Genomic DNA, 23,296 nt, shown 5'->3' with positions numbered 1-23,296 from the left:
ATCTAGAAAAATTGTCTCTGTCTATGGCGGTCTATGCCCAGGCGTCACGCCTGTTAGGAGCCCACTTCTCCTGAGAAAGGACTTATGTATATATCTCCTGACTGAATGAACCGAGTTTGTTCTTTACTTAGGGGCCACCACTGTCTGCACTCATTTCCATTTTTGTTATTAATATTAATTAGTCTGAGAGCACAGCACAGATTTGAAATGTAAATCAAGCTGGGCTTCACAGTGATTTTATCTCACTCTCTTAGATTTACAACTTCACTTGGCCTTTTTTTCTCCCTCATCTCCCTTTCAAACTACTTCAGGGGGAGGTGTGTGTGTGTGTGTGTGTGTGTGTGTGTGTGTGTGTGTGTGTGTGTGTGTGTGTGTGTGTGTGTGTGTGTGTGTGTGTGTGTGTGTGTGTGTGTGTGTGTGTGTGTGTGTGTGTGTGTGTGTGTGTGTGTGTGTGTGTGTGTGTGTGTGTGTAGGCGGGGGGATCCTAGAGGTGTCGAGCAAAAATCTGCGGCTCAGGTACACAGCCTATGCTGGAATAATTACAGGATTTGGGGGATTATTATACTGTAAGTGCTTTCATGGCGACAGCTGGGAGCTTTTTTAGTCCACATGACACATAAGCTCAAAGAATAAAACCCAGTCTTCCTAAAGCCTGTCTTAATCATTCCTCAGCATGTACATACACACTGCTTTGAACCCCTGCAGAGAATACTATTAGAAAACTATTAGCATATTCCGGATTCATCACTTATCATTGTGGAGTTTTGAAATGCCCCTCAACATCTTCTTACTATATATTTAGATGATGTTTTGATGATTCTTTTGGTCCCATCAACTTTTAGAGTTATTACAGGCAGCAGGTTTCCTCGTGAGGGAGAACTCTCACTGGTTGTTTCCTTCCTACCTTTCCTCCTCATTCTCCACGCCTCTCAATCGCCCGCTCTTCAATTGCAGGTTTTACATTACAGCATGGCCAAGGTCCTCAATTAGATCTGAATCACAGCCTTTATGACTCACTCTGGAAGTGTGCGGCTGGCTGGTTGGCTATACTGTAGCACTGACTTCTCCGTCTGTCCATCCCTGCCTCCTGAGTGATAGGGCCCCTTGGTCTTCTCTCTCCACTCTGAGGCTCAGGAGTTTCATTTCCATCCCTGTGATCTAAACAAACCCATTACCTCTAGCAGCCACGTAGCTCTGCACCAGGCAGGACACAAGCCCTGGGCCCAGGACTGACTCGCTGAATGACTGACACAGCCCAGAGCTAAGCCACCGTGGCACACCGCACAGCCACCTTCAATGGCCCTACGTCCGTATAGGAGAACTATATAGACAGGCCCTCTGCACTTTATCTAAACCATTCCAGAGAGGCGAGGGGAATCGGCTCTTGTGGGCTCTGTTTATCCCCTGCTCCTGTAGTCAATCAATTAGGGGATCAAAGGAGGAGAAGAGTGAAGTGTCACAAAGCTTCACCCATACACCGCTGGCTGGGGCTGCCACCCCGGCCCTCGTCCCTGTCTGAGTGACAGCAGCCCAGAGGAAAACAACAGTCCCAGGCTGGGGCTTCAGGACCACGTCAGACCAGAGAGGACAACTAGAACACATGCATGGGTTTCATCTGGACACCCACACACACTTTAGAAGGATGGGGTTTACCATGACACACTGAGGAACGATCCTGATAACAATGCACATTGGAACAATGTCAGGACAAAGCCGCAGAGGTCCGTTGGCATATATGACAGTTCTTTTAAAAAATCAACACAAGAATACAGTTTTGTAGTGAATTGCAATGGGGAAAAAACAATTACAGAACAGTCTCAACAGCCAATTATTTGCTGAATGTCCAAGGATATGCAGTAACAACCACCAGTATTTCAGTTCTCAAATCATAGCACCATTTTCTCACACAACTCTTTTCAGTCCAATTACATTAGATGATTTTAGATTTTAACAAATTCTATCAAATAAATTAAAAGATCATTTCCAATTCCTCTACCAACTCCTTCAATTCTCTCACTTCAGAATCAAACTCTTTTTCTGAAATAGATTTTGAAATGGACAATATTTGGTCCCAATGACATAGCTTATTTACTGTGCAGCAATATGATATTTTGCTGTTGTGTAACATTGACTTTTTATTGTTTGAGGACAATCAAGATATGAAGGATAAGTATGTGTTTTAATTGTAAATACATAAAATACACAGGATCCCTGCTGAGTATAAATACCTCGTCATTCATTTCATTGTTTGCATAAATGACAGTATGATGTATTATAAAGAAGTAGGCAATTGTATGCTGTATTTCTAAAAAAACTAAAACACTTTGTTAATGTTTGATCAGTAGGATCATTTAAGGAGACTGCAACTGCTTTACCCGTGTTAATGCCTTTGGAAAAAGGTATAGTGGACAGTTCATTTTCAATCAATATATTAAACGTGTTGTGTAAGAGAGTTTGATGTAGTGTCAGCACTGCCAGTTACAGACCACACATCACCCCGGGAGACAAAGGTTCAATCACAGAGTTCATCACTTTACTCACTACAGTATGTCCCTTTCATTGCCCTTGTCATTCATTTCCCATCTGTCTCCATCAATAAAACTATATAATACATTTCAGTAATGGACTGCTGAAATGTGCAAGTGTTTTAAAATGAATGTGTTTCATTGTGGACATACCTAAAGCGGTATCCCCATGCCATTTAACAGTGGGAATGGTAAGAGGAGCTTTGCTACTGTAATATACAGCACAGATGACAGTCCCAATGCCACACTGGACAGATTCCTCAATGCTCTTAGCATACCACTGAGATTTGCTGTGACTGTATGCAAACATTAACAAACACCATTCCAGAGCACATGGGCCCTAGCCAGACAGACAGACAGACAGACAGACAGACAGACAGACAGACAGACAGACAGACAGACAGACAGACAGACAGACAGACAGACAGACAGACAGACAGGCAGACAGGCAGGCAGGCAGGCAGGCAGGCAGGCAGGCAGGCAGGCAGGCAGGCAGGCAGGCAGGCAGGCAGACAGACAGACAGACAGACAGACAGACAGACAGACAGACAGACAGACAGACAGACAGACAGACAGACAGACAGACAGACAGACAGACAGACAGACAGACAGACAGACAGACAGACAGACAGACAGACAGACAGACAGACAGACAGACAGACAGGAGATCATTGCTGGACAATGTACAGAATGAATGACTTCCTACAGCTGTGCTCTGCAACAGTCCTGTGCAGCTCCCCCAGGGTGTACCTCTTTCTGGGACTGCTCAGCTCTCTCTTGCTCTCTCTCTCAGACAATGCTCACTGTGATGGAAACAGACATGTTCCCTGAAACTCATAGAATGTAATACACATGTGCACGTGTCCATGTATGCACACGTGTGTACTACACTACACAGAGCAAGTGGGCATTGTAGGGAAAAGAGAGGTGAAAAGTTCAGATGAATCCCCATCAGGCTGAATACTCATGATACACATTTTTCATACATAAAAAAAATGACCAATTTGGAGTCTATGTGACTTTATGTTGTATTATTGTATTTTGATACGAAAGCTCAAAAAGGACAAAGCACAGCGCTGGATCTGTTTTAGAGCTTTAATTGATAACAGTTACGCCAGTGTTACAGTAAACACACCAACAGGCTGAAGGTAGTAAATACCAATACAAGTTCCCACTACTCTAATACTTCATACAGCAGAATAAATTATACCATGGTAATATCCACACATGCGGAACAGGAAGGGAAAAAAGAAAAACACAGATGCCATAAAGCAAGTAAACAGGTTAGGGGTCAGAGAGAAGGTGGGGAGAGGAAGAGTCATAATGATTTAAATATCCAAATGTCGATTAACGCAGGTGTTAGAAATGGATTTGATACACTAAAAGCATTTAAAAAAACATTTTTTTATATACACAATAATGTGGCATTTTTAAACAGATATTTTAGACCAGTCTGGGTTCAGTGCTTCAGAGTCATTACTTTCAGTGAGGTGTTCTCCACTGGAGCCTGGCTGTACACACACATAGCCAGAGAACACACTGGTCTGTCCACCATTCTATTCTAACCTCTTTCCCAGAAAGGAGAGGTCACCATCCTTCATGGCATCAAAGCTGTGCTGCTGAGCCCCTCGACAATGTTTCACACTGAGAGGTCAGAGGTCAGATAGATATGTATGGTCCACGGTAAGGTCTGCACTCAGATCATGAGTCCATAAGATCAAGTGCTGGAATACACCTTCCAATGCTCCTGGCTGCACAGGTGTGGTATAATAGGTTCCATCTGGTCACCATCAAAACACATTGGTCAGAGACTCTCTCTCTCTCTCTCTCTCTCTCTCTCTCTCTCTCTCTCTCTCTCTCTCTCTCTCTCTCTCTCTCTCTCTCTCTCTCTCTCTCTCTCTCTCTCTCTGTCTACTAACTTAAATCCACTCAGTTGAGTTTCAACCTCTTTTATACAATTATTAAATCGAGGAAATTTATTGGAATTTTTTCCTAATTTAATATACAGAATTCCTTACTTAGCTGGGCGCAAAACACTGCATTTTGTTGAAAGAAATCAATACAATATAACACAACCAAAAACAACAGAAGGAAACCAGTAAATAAAAAATACACTGACTTCCGCAGATCTCTTGCTTTAACTACCACTGAACATTGTTCTTGTTTTAGTATAAAACATACTTTTTATAATCAAACAATTCACAATCTACCCGTCTACTGTATCATGTCCATGTATACGCGACTACGGACTAAACACTGACTTGAAATATGCATACCTAACTCACTCCAACTCTAGCAGAACAATCACACACTGATGTTAAAGGGAGTTATGCAAACATATCTCAAGTTAGAATTCAGCCCAAAATAGATTGTGTTAAATGTCAACTACGAGTGCTACACAGATGTTTCATATTTGCTATTCTAAAAAAAAATGGTTTGTTTTAGTACATTTCTGTGAGTGTGTCGGTCAAAGCAGGAGTTGAATGTCCAGGGGACTAGGAGGAGGGAGTATCCAGTCAAAGCCAGAGAGGGGGCCAGCCAGGGCTGTTACCTGTGCCCTTTCACAATTGACTGGATTATTTGATTTGCCAAAGTGCATGTGACTGGCACAGCTTGTGTACTCTTAATCTCATCATGAGCAGAAAAGGAATGTGACTTGAGTTATTCAACCATCCTGGAGGAATGTTTCACAGGAATGCGGACTTGGTCCACACCAAAGTGGTAAACAGCTGCATGTGCCTTTAGAAAATGTCTTAATTATCCTAAGAGAATATTAAAGGTGGCTGGTAATGAGAACGGTAATTATGAATTAGCTTTGACAGTATGTTTGTGTCATTTAATCTCCTTTCCTCTCTTAAAGTCACATAGAGCTCTGTGGTAGATGGGGTTTGGGGGATAGGGGGTTCAGTCCTCATTGGCAAAGTCCATATTTCTAAACAGACAAAAATGAATTTCCCCAATCCTGTTTTTACAAACAATGCCCTCCTCCACATGAAGTACAGCTAAGGATGGGATAGATGTTGGGAGGGGGAAAGCCATTGGCCGCCAAACCGCTGCCAATTCCCAGTTGAATCCGCCCAGCCAGACTTCCCACAGAGTGGCCAAGTTCTTTAGGAATGTCAAGTTGTATATGAAAGTGAGAAGGTCAAAACGCTTACTAAGATTAGAGCTCAGGGAACAGGCAGAGGAACAGCAGTCTGGGAAACAATCAGGTATTGTACACTATGGTAAAAATACTATAGTATTCACTGTAGGGTTTTTGTGGACTTTACTGTAGCATCTACTGTAATATTTACTGAAGTATACTGTAGATATTACAGATAACTATAGTACTGTAGTAAGAAAAAAAGTATATACTGCATGAATAAATGTTGTGGTTTTGGGAACTGTAGAATACTGTATAGTTTAGAAGTGGAAGCTTTCTCCTTGTATGTAGGTAGGTACGTAGATCTAGGGTCTGAGCCGTAGTTCAGAGAGTCTGTTCCCTTCTATAACCTGTAGGGGACAAAACATGTTTTCTATACTTGGCATGTAGGTTTCCATTTATGGGTGGCACAAATTACGATTTGTGTGTGTGTCTGGGGGGGGTTCTACAGTATACTACAACATTCAATAGTAAGTACTATACATGGTCGAGGGATACTACAGTGTGTAGTATAGTATTCTACAAGATACTACAATTTACTATAGAATTTGATAGTAAGCACTGTATTATTCTATAGTAAACTGTAGTATTTTCTCATGTGGGAGCATCTCTCTCTGACTGGGCCGCCACACGCATGAACGTACGCACACATCCACACACACACACAGACACACTCTGCACCACACTACACTGTATCACCTCAGTCATCTGCTAGCATCACACTGACAGAAAAAAGAGCCATGAAGAGAATAAAAAACAAAATCACATGAATCATAATCATAACAGCAATAATAATATAAACAATATTGATATAAAACAAGAGGGATTATCATTTGAATGACATTGGCTTAGTGAACTACTATAAACAACAAGGTCAATGTACATTTGGAAATGGCTCTGAGTGTGGACTGGACTGCAGCCAGGGGCCAGTTCTCCATGCTGGCTGGAGCCAATGTCTCTGGGATGTCTGGACAGAGCCAATCAGGGGTGAGGATGGTACAGGGGAGGGGCAGAGCCAAGGTTTACACAGCCTGACTGCCTGACTGCCTGCTGGGTGAGGAGAGAGAGAATGTGTGCTGGTGCAGTGGATGGGCTGCAGGGTGGGCGGCAGCAGTAGCGTGATGTATGTACTGTAGGGGGGTGTTGAGTTTAGACTGGGTGGAGTCAGGCAGAGGCTGGGTGTTTCAGTAGGCCTGTCCCGTCTCCACCTGCAGCAGTCCCAGGACAGCAGAGTGGTCTCCCAGCTTCATCCTCCTCTGGGTGGACAGACTCACGTTCTTAGCCAGGTAGTCAACTGCAGCTGGAGAGAACAGACACACAAAGATTCACACATTTGCATGTGAGGGATACACACACACACACACACACACACACACACACACACACACACACACACACACACACACACACACACACACACACACACACACACACACACACACACACACACACACACACACACACACACACACACACACACGGCCAACCCTTATGTCCCTGTTGGTCACTGTTGTTCATTTCATCTCTCTGTCTGACTCTGTTCTAAATCAGTTCTGACAGAACCAGTGGAGTAAAATGAGAAATAATTTGAAAACAAAACAATCTCTTTCTCATGCCCTGTTTGAGGTTGGCATAGACTTGGCACGGGCATGTGCCACCTCATAGTGTCTCCATGCTGTCACTCAGCATGGTCCCAGAGTGTATTGTGTGTGCCAGTCTTCATTACACTTGGCATCTCTGATTTCATGCCCTCCACACTTCCCTTCCCCGATCATTTTCATCAGTAGACAGCAGCTCTCTCTTTTCTCCTCCATTCATTAGCCAGCCACTGTGCTCAATCACTGTCTTAATTAACCACAGATCAGATCACATCCACACGGCCATCAGTCTCTCTGCTCTGCAAGCTGGCTGCAGATAACACTACTGTCACACAAACTCACGCACACACACACACACACACACACACACACACACACACACACACACACACACACACACACACACACACACACACACACACACACACACACACACACACACACACACACACACACACACACACACACACACACACACACACACACACACACACACACACACACACACACACACACACACACACACACACCTAAACAAACACGCACAGGTATACACATGGGACCAAAGGAGGCTGGCTGGGGAAGTGTGCTACAGTTTACCCCTTATGAAGGTTTGTGACAGCATCAGTCAATAATTATGCTAATCTAATAGATCAGCCTGTTTCCTGCCCTGAGGTGTGTGTGTGTTTGTTTGTGTGTGTGTGAGATAGAAAGAGAGAGAAAGGGGTGGCTAAGAGGACAGTGTGGCCCCTCAGGGTGTATTAGTGCCTTTGAAGTGGCCCTGTCCTCATTCCCAGCCAAGCAGAGCAGAGCATAGTGTGACTAAGCTAGACAGCACCGAATGGGAATCAGAGGCCTTTATCAGGAGCACGTGTCTGCTCTGACAGACCAGGAGTCAAAGGTCAGGGGGCAGCCCGGCCTGGGAGGTGGTGGTGGTGGCACCATTTCCTCTAACTACCACTGGTCCCATGTAATATGAGATGGAAGACATGCAGGAGACTTGGAAGGAGGTCAGATGGGAAAGGCAAAAGACATCCACTCATATACAAACTCACACACACACACTTTCTCACATTCACACATAAACGCAGATGCAGTACTTACTCTGTCCATACTGGCTGTACTGGTATCCAGCAGTGACAGGGTCCACACTGTAGCTGGTGGCGCTGTAGGTGGGGGGGCAGTAGGACTGGGAGGAAGCCAGGCTGTCCACCCCCTTGATGGAGTCAGAGCGCTGGCTGCAGCTGGCTGAGATGGGGTTGGAGGACTCCAGGCTGCCATGGAGGGGGGAGATGGAGAAGTCATGCTGGGACTGAGAGGGCACCGCGTTGGGGTTACTCAGGATGCTCATCACCTGGGGAGGGAGGGCAGAGAGGAGACAGAGGGGGAGTTAGAAAGGCTAGGGTACTAAATAACACATGGATGAGATTGAGTGACTGCACTATTGAGTTGTACAGAGGCAACTTAAAAACTGTCTTTTAATCTTGAAACATGGACCAACATAAAAAGGGGGGGGAAATGAAAGGTGTGAGGGATGGAGATGTAGATGTAGGGAGATGTAGGGATGTAGGGATGTAGATGTAGGGAGATGTAGGGATGTAGGGAGATGGGATGAGGGATGGGGATGTAGATGTAGGGAGATGTAGGGATGTAGGGAGATGGGGTGAGGGATGGGGATGTAGATGTAGGGAGATGTAGGGATGTAGGGATGTAGATGTAGGGAGATGTAGGGATGTAGATGTAGGGAGATGTAGGGATGTAGATGTAGGGAGATGTAGGGATGTAGGGATGTAGATGTAGGGAGATGTAGGGATGTAGATGTAGGGAGATGTAGGGATGTAGATGTAGGGAGATGTAGGGGTAGGGAGATGGGATGAGGGATGGGGATGTAGATGTAGGGAGATGTAGGGATGTAGATGTAGGGATGTAGGGAGATGGGGTGAGGGATGGGGATATAGATGTAGGGAGATGTAGGGGTAGGGATGTAGATGTAGGGGTAGGGAGATGGGGTGAGGGATGGGGATGTAGATGTAGGGAGATGTAGGGGTAGGGAGATGTAGGGATGTAGGGAGATGGGGTGAGGGATGGGGATGTAGATGTAGGGAGATGTAGGGGTAGGGAGATGTAGGGATGTAGGGAGATGGGGTGAGGGATGGGGATGTAGATGTAGGGAGATGTAGGGATGTAGGGATGTAGATGTAGGGATGTAGGGAGATGGGGTGAGGGATGGGGATGTAGATGTAGGGAGATGTAGGGATGTAGGGAGATGGGGTGAGGGATGGGGATGTAGATGTAGGGAGATGTAGGGATGTAGGGAGATGGGGTGAGGGATGGGGATGTAGATGTAGGGAGATGTAGGGGTAGGGAGATGTAGGGATGTAGGGAGATGGGGTGAGGGATGGGGATGTAGATGTAGGGAGATGTAGGGATGTAGGGAGATGGGGTGAAGGATGGGGATGTAGATGTAGGGAGATGTAGGGATGTAGGGATGTAGATGTAGGGAGATGTAGGGATGTAGGGAGATGGGGTGAGGGATGGGGATGTAGATGTAGGGAGATGTAGGGATGTAGGGAGATGGGGTGAGGGATGGGGATGTAGATGTAGGGAGATGTAGGGATGTAGGGAGATGGGGTGAGGGATGGGGATGTAGATGTAGGGAGATGTAGGGATGTAGGGAGATGGGGTGAGGGATGGGGATGTAGATGTAGGGAGATGTAGGGATGTAGGGAGATGGGGTGAGGGATGGGGATGTAGATGTAGGGAGATGTAGGGATGTAGGGAGATGTAGGGATGTAGGGAGATGGGGTGAGGGATGGGGATGTAGATGTAGGGAGATGTAGGGATGTAGGGAGATGGGGTGAGAGAGGGAGATGGGGTGAGAGAGGGAGATGGGGTGAGAGAGGGAGATGGGGTGAGATGGGGTGAGATAGGGAGATGGGGTGAGAGAGGGAGATGGGGTGAGAGAGGGAGATGGGGTGAGGGATGGGGATGTAGATGTAGGGAGATGTAGGGATGTAGGGAGATGGGGTGAGGGATGGGGATGTAGATGTAGGGAGATGTAGGGATGTAGGGAGATGGGGTGAGGGATGGGGATGTAGATGTAGGGAGATGTAGGGATGTAGGGATGTAGATGTAGGGATGTAGGGAGATGTGGTGAGGGATGGGGATGTAGATGTAGGGAGATGTAGGGATGTAGGGAGATGGAATGAGGGATGGGGATGTAGATGTAGGGAGATGTAGGGATGTAGATGTAGGGAGATTGGGTGAGGGATGGGGATGTAGATGTAGGGAGATGTAGGGATGTAGATGTAGGGATGTAGGGAGATGTAGGGAGATGGGGTGAGGGATGGGGATGTAGATGTAGGGAGATGTAGGGATGTAGGGATGTAGATGTAGGGAGATGGGGTGAGGGATGGGGATGTAGATGTAGGGAGATGTAGGGATGTAGATGTAGGGAGATGGGGTGAGGGATGGGGATGTAGATGTAGTGAGATGTAGGGATGTAGGGATGTAGATGTAGGGAGATGGGGTGAGAGAGGGATATGGGGATGGGTGAGGGATGGGGATGTAGATGTAGGGATATGTAGGGAGATGGGGTGAGGGATGGGGATGTAGATGTAGGGAGATGTAGGGATGTAGGGAGATGTAGGGAGATGGGGTGAGGGATGGGGATGTAGATGTAGGGAGATGTAGGGATGTAGGGAGATGGGGTGAGGGATGGGGATGTAGATGTAGGGAGATGTAGGGATGTAGGGAGATGTAGGGATGTAGGGAGATGGGGTGAGAGAGGGAGATGGGGTGAGGTATGGGGATGTAGATGTAGGGAGATGTAGGGATGTAGGGAGATGGGGTGAGGGATGGGATGTAGATGTAGGGAGATGTAGGGGTGTAGGGATGTAGATGTAGGGAGATGTAGGGATGTAGGGAGATGGGGTGAGGGATGGGGTTGTATATGTAGGGAGATGTAGGGATGTAGGGATCTAGATGTAGGGAGATGGGGCGAGGGATGGGGATGTAGATGTAGGGAGATGTAGGGATGTAGATGTAGGGAGATGTAGGGATGTAGATGTAGGGAGATGTAGGGATGTATGGATGTAGATGTAGGGAGATGTAGGGATGTAGGGAGATGGGGTGAGGGATGGGGATGTAGATGTAGGGAGATGTAGGGATGTAGGGATGTAGATGTAGGGAGATGGGGTGAGGGATTGGGATGTAGATGTAGGGAGATGTAGGGATGTAGGGATGTAGGGAGATGTAGGGATGTAGGGAGATGGGGTGAGGGATGGGGATGTAGATGTAGGGAGATGTGGGGATGTAGGGAGATGTAGGGAGATGAGGTGAGAGAGGGAGATGGGGTGAGGGATGTGGATGTAGATGTAGGGAGATGTAGGGATGTAGGGAGATGTAGGGATGTAGGGAGATGGGGTGAGGGATGGGGATGTAGATGTAGATGTAGGGAGATGTAGGGATGTAGGGAGATGGGGTGAGAGAGGGAGATGGGGTGAGAGAGGGAGATGAGGTGAGAGAGGGAGATGGGGTGAGAGAGGGAGATGGGGTGAGAGAGGGAGATGGGGTGAGAGAGGGAGATGGGGTGAGGGATGGGGATGTAGATGTAGGGAGATGTAGCGATGTAGTGAGATGGGGTGAGAGAGGGAGATGGGGTGAGAGAGGGAGATGAGGTGAGAGAGGGAGATGGGGTGAGAGAGGGAGATGGAGTGAGGGAGGGAGATGGGGTGAGAGAGGGAGATGGGGTGAGAGAGGGAGATGGGGTGAGGGAGGGAGATGAGGTGAGAGAGGGAGATGGGGTGAGAGAGGGAGATGGGGTGAGAGAGGGAGATGGGGTGAGAGAGAGGGATGGGGTGAGAGAGGGAGATGGGGTGAGGGAGGGAGGGAGATGGGATGAGAGAGAGAGATGGGATGAGAGAGGGAGATGAGGTGAGAGAGGGAGATGGGATGAGAGAGAGATGGGATGAGAGAGGGAGATGGGGTGAGAGAGGTGAAGAAACAAAAATACTGTTTTATTAGTGATGCCAGTGAGTTCAGTGTTAAACTCAGAGACCGTGTGGGGACAGTGTGGGGACAGAAGGGTCTTAGAGTGATAATAGAGCCACTGACAGACAGAACCTCTATGTCCCAGAGCCTGGAGGTTGGAGGAGGCCTGAGGCCTACATCACAACAAGCACTGAGGGACTCCCTAATCCCCAGCCCCTAGCCTAGCCATCTCATGAATAGTAATGACGTTGGAAGCAGTAAATGATCCTCTTAGATCACATCCCCACAGAAATAGTCTCCACTAGCCTCACTGAAGGGCCTACTGCTAGTGTGAGTTAGGGTTATGGCTAGGGTAAGTATTAGGGGTGTTATTTATACAGCATGAGTGCATTTATTTCAATACTCTGTAATCTCATCTAATATACAATGATGAGTTAACAAATAATACACTTGTGGTATGGATATGATTATCTCCATGAGACAAGAGGCACAGACCATCGCCACAATGCAATGCAGATGGAGGTTTCTACTGAGCTTCTGGCCTAAATTGAAACGTTAGAATTGGACTATAATGTCCCTTTTTATAAAACTAGAAAGGGCCGGGGAGATTGTGAATGGGGGAAATGGTCCCACACATGCTTCCCTTATATTGCATGGAAGCATCCTCCCCAACATCAGGTTCACGTTGTCTCGTTACGCTGGGCTGGCCTTTGGCGCTTTGGCTGCTAAACCAATTAGCCCATCATGGAGGTGGTTAAACACACACACACACACACACACACACACACACACACACACACACACACACACACACACACACACACACACACACACACACACACACACACACACACACACACACACACACACACACACACACACACACACACACACACACACACACACACACACACACACACACACACACAAGGTTTAAACACAGTTCACAGAGCTGATGCTGTGGTGCAAAATATCCTACAGAAGGACAGGGCTCCAGTCAATCTCCAGAGTGGACATCCAACCATTATACTGTAGAACCTCTTCACCTCATTCATACGCAGCCCTACTGCTCAGCAATACATAGCCAGACACACACACCGGATAGGGAAAATGTATCTTATTCCACAAATTAATCCTATTCTGCAAAAACTGTCTCTGAGGAAATATGAAGCACTTGAGGCACATCAGACATAAAGGCTGTTTAGTGATTTCCTCATGTTAATTCTATCAGGATGGAAACCCCCCACCATCCACCAGCCCCACAACTTATTCAGACAGAACATGTGACATGTATCCATAAGAGGGAGATTTATGGCTCTCTGCATGCAGGACACATGGGACGCTCTCTCATAAATGGACTGGAGCTGGAAAACAGACTCCTTCTCAGTGTGGAACCTCCTATACCCTGCTGTGCTGGGCTGTGCTGTACTGTGCTGTGCTGGGCTGTGTTGTGGTGTACTGTGCTGTGCTGGTCATGTGACTGGGTGTGAGGAAGTGCTAGTTGGGGGTCCAGGGAGACAGCTGGAGGGGGTGGTGCCAGATATAGTCATCAGTTAATTGAAGCTTGATTACATCGCTTCCTTATTTAAACATTAAATAATAAAATGGCCAGCAATCAGGGGCTGTGCTAAATTGAGCCTAATTACTATTCATAGATTTCACTAGTTCCTCAACAGAGATGGCCACTTTTCATGGACAATTATTTTTTTTCCACAAGATTGCAAAAAAGTTTGTAAAAAGACAGTATTGTCTGGACGGTTGTATCCTTGAGATGCCCTTCCTAAAATTGTTCAGAAGGTTTTGGTTAACTGATGCTGGAGGGGGGAAAGGTAAGCTCCTCGATTGAGCCTGGGTTCATATTCGCTATCTGTAATGTCCTACTGCTTTCACACAGCTAAATAAAAATCAATGCCATTTCACCACTTCCCCCTATGATCTGATGTGGGTGGAGATATGGCTGATGCTGAGTATCAGCTGCAGGGTGTAAAACACACCCTCAACAGGCCTTTAGACCTGCTCTGCTCCAGAACAACACCACTCAATACACACTTAACACCCTCACTCCCTTTCAGAACAGTCCTCCACTACACCCCTTCCTCCCTCTCCCTCTCGCTCTCCGTACAGCGTCCTCAGTGTTCGTTTGTTGTTTGACTTTGTGCTAGGGCTGTTGGAGGAGATAATGTGAGCCAGGACCAGTTTAAAGGACACTGCTCCAGGGCGTTCCCTGCCTCTCTCTATACAGATAGATTACTTTATAAATAATAATAAAAAACTCATTAATTCTCTCAACTTCTGAGCCCTCCAGCCCTGCGGCAGAGTGAACAGGGAACTGGAAGTTGATACAATGTGAATCCTTTCAGAAAAATAAATTGAGCATTTGCGACACAAAAATACATTCTTTTATACCCTGCTAATTTCCTTAACAGTCAAATTATATTTTTTTGTCTACTTAAATGTTTGACGAGCCTTTGCTCTTTGTTGGATTTGCTTCCTGAATAAAATAACTTGACTTACTGTGAGGAAGTTGACTGAATGAGAAAGCGGAAGGCAATATTTTCAAAAATGAAAAAAAAAATGGCATAATTTCTTACATACAATACTCACTAAATTCCCTACAGTGACATATTCAAGCCACAGCTTCAAAGAGATGCCTTATGCCACAATGTTATTTATTAACCTTTATTTTCACTATATATGAAGTACACAATCAGTGCAATATAACTAAACAATACTTACATGATGTATATACGGTCATGTAATGTGCTATGCTCATCTTAACCCTTGAATGACAACATCAGGTCAGAGTGCACCTGTGCTCACTGCTCACCCAGTGACACGCACTAGTCTTGGATGAAAATGTTCATGATACGTTTTTTTCATGTTCTCAAAAAAAAATCACAGACAAAGTTTTTGCATCTGAAAGAAAGTGATACAGCATAAGGAAAATAAAAAAAGAGAGTATATAGATATAAAGAGAGTATATAGATATAAAGAGAGTATATAGATATAAAGAGAGGGGGGAGGAAAGAGGAGAGAGGAGAGAGAAGAGAGAAAGAGAGAGTGAGAGTGTGTGAGAGAGGCTTTGGGAAGTACAAAGACTCCTGTAGGACTGAGTTGGCCTGAGGGCCAGCCTGCCTGGAGAGCTGATAGGACAGCCCTGTGTTCCATTCTCGGCGCCAGCGCCCTCGCCAACACACCCCACTCCACAAACACTTCTCTTAATCTGCGCAAGACTGGATTAGCTCCCCTGTCACCGATAGCTCCCGTTCTGCCCAAATCGAATGCCCCCAAGACATACCTTTAAGTTCGGTAGAGGTCACTGGGGCAGAGAGGAGAAAATAAGCACTCCAAATGTCTGGAAGTTATCTGAGGGGCGCAGAATAACATCGCACACCTTGGCAGATCTGCCTGGCTGATACACGCCTCAGCTGGGAATGACTTAAGATCAGGGATGACGATGACACCAAATTTGGGTAGATGTTTTTTTCAATGTCAGTCCTAGGGTGTCATTACAGAGAGTAAATGTATTGTTGAATTTACTGACCTATAAGGTAAGAAGTATGAGTACACTGAATTGTATTTCTTGGTTGATTGGAAATAATTCAAACTTGCGCAACGGCTAAAATTGGGTGCAATATTCCATATAAAATATTGAATATTTACAAATTATTTCTGAGAACTGATTTAAAAAAAACATGTGATGCACATATTACTCTAAATCTAGTAGAAACATTTTACTGATACTGTACATTGAAGGATGCAGGGTAAAATTATTATGCACAAATCAAATAAACAACAGCATCAACTTCTTCATTTTGAAATCAACTAGGAAAGAGAATTAAAAAGAAAAGATGAAGGAGTTTTTCTAAAGAGTCAATGGACCAGTGCAACCCCGAGTCCACCCCCCCCCCCCTCAGCCCTCCTTCTCACATGAGAGGAGCAGCCCAGCGGGCAGTAAGGCCCCTCATCTGAGCAGACATAATGACTATTTAAAAATAACAGCGATTGCATAAATTGAATTAGAGCGTTTTGGTCACGGTGGAGGTGATGGCAGTGGTAGGGGAGCTGTGTGGGGCCGTGCCGCAGACTGACGTGTTGGTGGCAGGCAGCAGATGACGGGCCTTGGCCTGTGAGTCAGTGCATTAATTGGCCGCGGCACGTTAATCAAAAGTGAAAAGTGTCTTCCGCCACCAATGCTATGGGACGAGGAGAGACAGAGACAGGATGAGGAGAGGGTGAGAGGGAGGATGGGAACTGGAGAGAGAGAAATAGGTTTTTAAAGCATGTGGGTTGTACGGGCGGAGGGGGGGGGGGGTTAATTGTGTTCAATTAAGTGCCTGATTGGCACTGACAGAATCTGGGCATTGACAAGCCGGGCACAGATGAGGACGATTAGCGGGCATTGGAACAAGCTGTCACTTCTCACAACATGTTAGCCATACTACCACAGTGTCCCCCAGTCTCTCAACTCTGCTCTCTAACACTTCTCCCCACAAACACTGAACTGCACTATTTTATCTAACAGCTAAACTCGAGACCTAAACACACACAATATCAAATGAAATTCCACATGATCTTAAATAAATACTCATTCCAAAATGTTTCATTAAATGTCATTGGAGAATAATAGTTTTGACAAAATGCATTTTCTTCCCCGGCTCCCACCCGTCTTCTCTAACCCTGTGTTCAATGGAGCACAGCTGCCTGCTACTAGCCAGAGAAAGGTCTCCCTCCCTCCTAAACATCCAACAGTGCATGCAGGGCCCCTCACTAAACAGAGGTTAATATGCCGTCTATTGGGCTGCAATTGGAGAACGTGTGGGGAGCAATCCTCTATTCTCTGCTAGTGATATGCTTGAGTTACTGTGGGATGGATTCAGCCACCAGGAACAAGAGCAACCCCCTCCAATACACAAACACGCACGCACGCACGCACGCACGCACGCACACACACACACACACACACACACACACACACACACACACACACACACACACACACACACACACACACACACACACACACACACACACACACACACACACACACACACACACACACACACACACACACACACACACACACACACACACACACTGCAACTCTCCTCACCTCGCATCACCATCACCGTCTGCCAAATTAAACGGCAGATTTTCTGATTCCAGCAGAGTGGTTTCAGTGAGGCAGGGCTGTGTGTATGAGGGAGGGTGCAGCTCAGAGAGGACAGAGAGGCGTATTGGGGAGCGGGGAAGTCGGGGGGAGTTGGGGGGTTTGTTTGCTAAAAACAGCAGGGGCCAGGCCTAGTGAAAAATGTCAGGTCAAATTGTTCTTGACAGTGTTAATGTTTGCACCTCATAGCCATAATTACATGTAAATAAATAGTGAAATAGCTCTCAGCTGGAGACTGAGAGGAGTGGGCTGCAGCTCCAGACAACCAGCTGGGGACCCAACCACATCACACATTCTCATTTTACTGGCCCACGAGAAAGAGGAAGAGAGAGCAAGGGAGAAAGTGAGGGAGAGAGAGAGAGTGAGTGAGTGAGTGAGTGAGTGAGTGAGTGAGTGAGTGAGTGAGTGAGTGAGTGAGTGAGTGAGTGAGTGAGTGAGTGAGTGAGTGAGTGAGAAACATTCTATGTGATGTTTACAAAAATATCTTAAGTAACAAAATTATATTTTTGTTTCAAGCTTAAAACAAATATGCTTTGATGTCCAAGATTATCAGAATAATGTTTTAAAGATGCTGTAAAATATAACACTGAGCAATACTGGGCTCCATTTCACTTTGGTGGGAAGCTGAGATATGTGGGTGGTGTGTTGGATTAGGTCTATCTCTCCACTGAGCACCATAGGGTTAGAATGGGGGAGGGGGAGGGGAGCAACAGGGATAGTGTGCCAATGAAGGACTCGGAAAGAGAGAGGGAGGGAGGGAGGGAGGGAGGGAGGGAGAGAGAGAGAGAGAGAGAGAGAGAGAGAGAGAGAGAGAGAGAGAGAGAGAGAGAGAGAGAGAGAGAGGGAGATGACCAGAGAGGTATTAATCACATCCATGCACCTGTCAGAGTGGCATCTGGAACTAACAGGAAACACATGCAGCCAGACAACATCCCAAACCTCCAGACGGACAGCTAGCAGGGCAGGTTGACTGCAGCCCTGCCCTGCTGCGACTCTGCCACCCCTGACCCCTCCCACAGAGGTCACACTGCGCATGCCTCACACACCACACACTTCACCTGCCTCCTTTCCTGCCCCAACAAATGGAAGGTATGAGACTGCATAATACTAATAATAAATAATAATTATTATTATAATTATAATAACAAACAAAATATTGATGATGATGATGATGCCGATAATAATAATCATAATCATAATAATAAGTAGAAGAACCAAATAAGTAGAAGAAGCAAAAAACATTGTTAAGCGATGGAAAATAATGCAACAAATCTATGGAATAAAAACGTCTTGAGCATGTTTCACAGTGTACGCCTGTGTGTAATTGGTATTCAAGATAGGATTGATGTATGTGCCTATACTTTAATAAAGGCAATACCATTCTCAATCTTATAGGCATTTTGTCTGCGTGGGACACACAGCATGTGAATCAGTCTCAGTCATTTCCTACTTAAATCTTCTAGGATTTAGTGAAATGTATATTGGCTGCCTCTCCAAGATAAATGTAAATCGCATTCCCTTATATTTACTATTTATCAGGATACAGCAGCTCACTTTCTGCAGGAAATATCTTTTACCCACAAACACCATTGCATTTAAATAGCATTTTTATTGTCGCCATACCCTTTCATCTGGGCGCAGGGAGTAGAGCTGCCTCACCAGGGGGAGAGAGAGTGATGGAGAGAAAGAGAGAGCGAGGGACAGAGACAGCCAGAGAGTGAGAGAGAGCGAGAGAGAGCGAGAGAGAGCGAGAGAGAGACAGCCAGAGAGCGAGAGAGAGCGAGAGAGAGAGACAGCCAGAGAGAGAGAGCGAGAGAGAGAGACAGCCAGAGAGAGAGAGAGAGAGCGAGAGAGAGAGACAGCCAGAGAGAGAGAGAGAGAGAGCGAGAGAGACAGCCAGAGAGAGAGAGAGAGAGCGAGAGAGAGAGACAGCCAGAGAGAGAGAGCGAGAGAGAGACAGCCAGAGAGAGAGAGAGAGCGAGAGAGAGCGAGAGAGAGCGAGAGAGAGACAGCCAGAGAGAGAGAGAGAGAGAGAGAGAGAGAGAGAGAGACAGCCAGAGAGAGAGAGAGAGAGAGAGAGACCTACTATTAGCAGGAGTTGCCAAAAAAAAGGAGACAGGTTGGTAGGTGAAAAATAGATAAAAACCACATCCAGAGATATTTATGTTAAACAAGAAGGCAAAGAGCATATTGGTTTAACTTAGCTGTTCTAGCGGGGTTAGAGGTTGAGCAATAGAGAACACAGGCATGGAACCAACCACTGAGAGCCCACTAACTGGTTAAGAAATCAAAAGCCTGTTTAGGAAAAACTTTTGCCCTTGCATCATTTAACATACACACACTAAAGGCACCTAAAACCTTATTCAATCTTAGCAGACAATAAAAATGCTATTTAAATTAGATACATACATTCAAAAGCCCCATATTGCCAATGTGTGTATGTTTGTGACACCAGCAATCCTTTCCTCTGAGTTCAGAAGTGTTAAACAGGCAGCAAGCCTTAATAATCTATGCAGAAACATATAGCCAGTGGATATGATTTACACTCCCTTGATTTTCTTGGCAGCTGCCAAGAGCAGGTCTTATTTTTTGTAATTTTTTTTTAGAAAGCCACTTATATATTTTTTTATACTTGCCAAATTGAAACAGTATTTGTTTTAATGGAAGTTCTAATTAACGTCTATGTATTCCCACTCTTGCTCTGCGAGAGGCTGAGCTATGAATGCAGGCTATGTGTTCATCCCCTTTGATTAGTTGTCAGAAGAGCTTGCCAGCTGACATGGTGCCCGGTGAGAGGCTTAATGCCCAACTTTTAATAATGTGGGGGACTACATGAATCTCCCTCTCTCATTGGTATTCAGGTGCAGGATGTGTTGTTAGAAGTCAGAGATGGGGGAGAAATGGAGCCAGAGCCTCTAGATTGTTCCTATATTTTCCCTTTCCCTCTTTTTGGCAACGACTAGTGTTGTCGTCTGAAATGGAATTCATCCCGTTTCTTAAAGAAGCGTCAGTGTGCTCACTAATGGAGGAGAAGAGTGGCAGCGGCAGCTCGGAGTCTCCCCTGGCTTATCTATGTCAGACAGTTGTGGGGAGTCGCTAGCGAGGCGAGCATAGCATGGTGTCAGCGTGCGTGGTGCGGTGCAGAGCAGCGCGGGTAGCCAGGCAGGCCTGGGGACACGGATCAAAGGGAGGCTAGGGTGAGAGCAGCTCTGCCTGTCTCTGATCCACTGTGTGTGTGTGTGTGTGTGTGTGTGTGTGTGTGTGTGTGTGTGTGTGTGTGTGTGTGTGTGTGTGTGTGTGTGTGTGTGTGTGTGTGTGTGTGTGTGTGTGTGTGTGTGTGTGTGTGTGTGTGTGTGTGTGTGTGTGTGTGTGTGTGTGTGTGTGTGTGTGTGTGTGTGTGTGTGTGTGTGTGTGTGTGTGTGTGTGTGTGCGTGGGTGGGTGGGTGCGTGCGTGTAGGCCCAGCCCACTTCCACAGCACCACAGGCTCTCCTCACACATGGCATCCATGGTCCCTCTCACTCCAAAACACACATCATTTCCAGGACAGAGAAAGATGGAGAGTTAACTTACTACCATGATTTATTATCCAACATCCAGCACCAGTCAAAAGTTTGGACAGACCTACTCATTCCAAGGTTTTTCTTATTTTCTATTTTCTACATTGTAGAATAATAGTGAAGACATCAAAACTATGAAATAACATATATGCTATAATGTAATAACCAAAAAGGGTTTAAACAAATCTAAATACATTTTATATTTGAGATTATTCAAGGTAGCCATCCTTTGCCTTGATGACAGCTTTGCACACTCTTGGAATTCTCTCATCCAGCTTCATGAGGTAGTCGCCTGGAATACATTTCTATTAACAGGTGTGCCTTTTTAAAAGTTTATTTGTGGAATTTCCTTCCTTCTTAATGTGTTTGAGCAAATCAGTTGTGTTGTGACAAGGTAGGGGTTGTATACAGAAGATATCCCTATTTGGTAAAAGACCAAGTCCATATTATGGCAAAAACAGCTCAAATAAGCAAAGAGAAATGACAGTCCATCATTACTTTAAGACATGAAGGTAACTCATTCCGGAAAATGTAAAGAACTTTGGAAGTTTCTTCAAGCGCAGTAGCAAAAATCATCAAGTGCTATGATGAAACTGGCTCTCATGAGGACCACAACAGGAAAGGAAGGCCCAGAGTTACTTCTGCTGCAGAGGATAAGTTCATTAGAGTTACCAGCCTCAGAAATTGCATCTCAAATAAATGCTTCACAGAGTTCAAGTAACAGACACATCTCAACATCACCTGAGTCCAAATTTGGGATATTTGGTTCCTACCGCTGTGTCTTTGTGAGACAGAGTAGGTGAACGAAGGATCTCCACATGTGTGGTTCCCACCGCTGTGTCTTTGTGAGACAGAGTAGGTGAACGAAGGATCTCCACATGTGTGGTTCCTACCGCTGTGTCTTTGTGAGACAGAGTAGGTGAACGAAGGATCTCCACATGTGTGGTTCCTACCGCTGTGTCTTTGTGAGACAGAGTAGGTGAACGAAGGATCTCCACATGTGTGGTTCCTACCGCTGTGTCTTTGTGAGACAGAGTAGGTGAACGAAGGATCTCCACATGTGTGGTTCCTACCGCTGTGTCTTTGTGAGACAGAGTAGGTGAACGAAGGATCTCCACATGTGTGGTTCCTACCGCTGTGTCTTTGTGAGACAGAGTAGGTGAACGAAGGATCTCCACATGTGTGGTTCCTACCGCTGTGTCTTTGTGAGACAGAGTAGGTGAACGAAGGATCTCCACATGTGTGGTTCCTACCGCTGTGTCTTTGTGAGACAGAGTAGGTGAACGAAGGATCTCCGCATGTGTGGATCCTACCGCTGTGTCTTTGTGAGACAGAGTAGGTGAACGAAGGATCTCCACATGTGTCGTTCCCACCGTGAAGCAGGGCGGAGGAGGTGTGATAGTGTGGGGGTGCTTTGCTGGTGACACTGTCAGTGATTTATTTAGAATTCAAGGCACACTTAACAGCATTTGGCAACGATATGCCATCCCATCTGGTTTGCACTTAGTGGGACTATTATTTGTTTTTCAACAGGACATTGACCCAACACACCTCCAGGCTGTGTAAGGGCTATTTGACCAAAAAGGAGAGCGATGGAGTGCTGCATCATATGACCAGGCCCCACATTCACCCAACCTCAACCCAATTGAGATGGTTTGGGGTGAGTTAGACCGCAGAATGAAGGGAAAGCAGCCAACAAGTGCTCAGCATATGTGGGAACTCCTTGAAGACTGTTGGATAAGCATTCCAGGTGAAGCTGGTTGAGAGAATGCCAAGAGTGTGCAAAGCTGTCATCAAGGCAAAAGGTGGCTACTTTGAATAATCTAAAATATAAAAAATATTTAGATTTGTTTAACTTGTTTAACACTTTTTTGGTTACTACATGATTCCATATGTGTTGTTTCATAGTTTTGATGTCTTCACTATTATTCTACAATGTAGAAAATAGTGAAAATAAAGAAAAACCCTGGAATGAGTAGGTGTGTACAAACTTTTGACTGGTACTGTAGGTTATTTTTTTCAAGCTATTGCTCAGACTCCTTCCTAACACATAGAAGCCTTGAATTTTATGTCATGTTTAATAGTTTTATTTTTCCCTATCAGTTCTCTTGTGTGTGGACCTGTTTGATCCATTCCAGGTTTAATCAAAAAGGTCCAATATGTCAATTCATCATTTATTCACAGTCATAATTGTTGGAGGTACAGAAATGTGGTTTTAAGATGTGCTATGATCAACAGCCCAGTACACCTGAGTGTGGTTGATAGACTGACTTGTAGCAGTTTTCCCCTACATGGATGTATGTTATTT

General features: G+C 45.6%; 1 protein-coding gene across 8 annotated transcripts in view; it reads right to left on the bottom strand.

Moving 5' to 3' along the window:
* Positions 1-3,606: 3,606 nt before the first annotated feature.
* The window catches only part of pax7a (paired box 7a), a 69,606-nt gene continuing 49,916 nt past the window's right edge, over positions 3,607-23,296 (bottom strand). For all 8 annotated transcript variants that reach the window (XM_046310874.1, XM_046310875.1, XM_046310878.1 and 5 more), the window contains exons 8-9: positions 8,373-8,622; positions 3,607-6,970 (exon numbers count right to left, since the gene is read on the bottom strand). In XM_046310874.1, coding sequence (XP_046166830.1) covers positions 6,855-6,970; positions 8,373-8,622 — 366 coding nt within the window. In that variant the 3' untranslated portion in view covers positions 3,607-6,854. The remainder of the gene's footprint in view (positions 6,971-8,372; positions 8,623-23,296) is intronic.

Source organism: Oncorhynchus gorbuscha, linkage group LG18 (genome assembly GCF_021184085.1).
Source record: "Oncorhynchus gorbuscha isolate QuinsamMale2020 ecotype Even-year linkage group LG18, OgorEven_v1.0, whole genome shotgun sequence".
NCBI lineage: Eukaryota > Metazoa > Chordata > Actinopteri > Salmoniformes > Salmonidae > Oncorhynchus > Oncorhynchus gorbuscha.
This window is presented reverse-complemented; position numbering and strand designations above follow the sequence as displayed.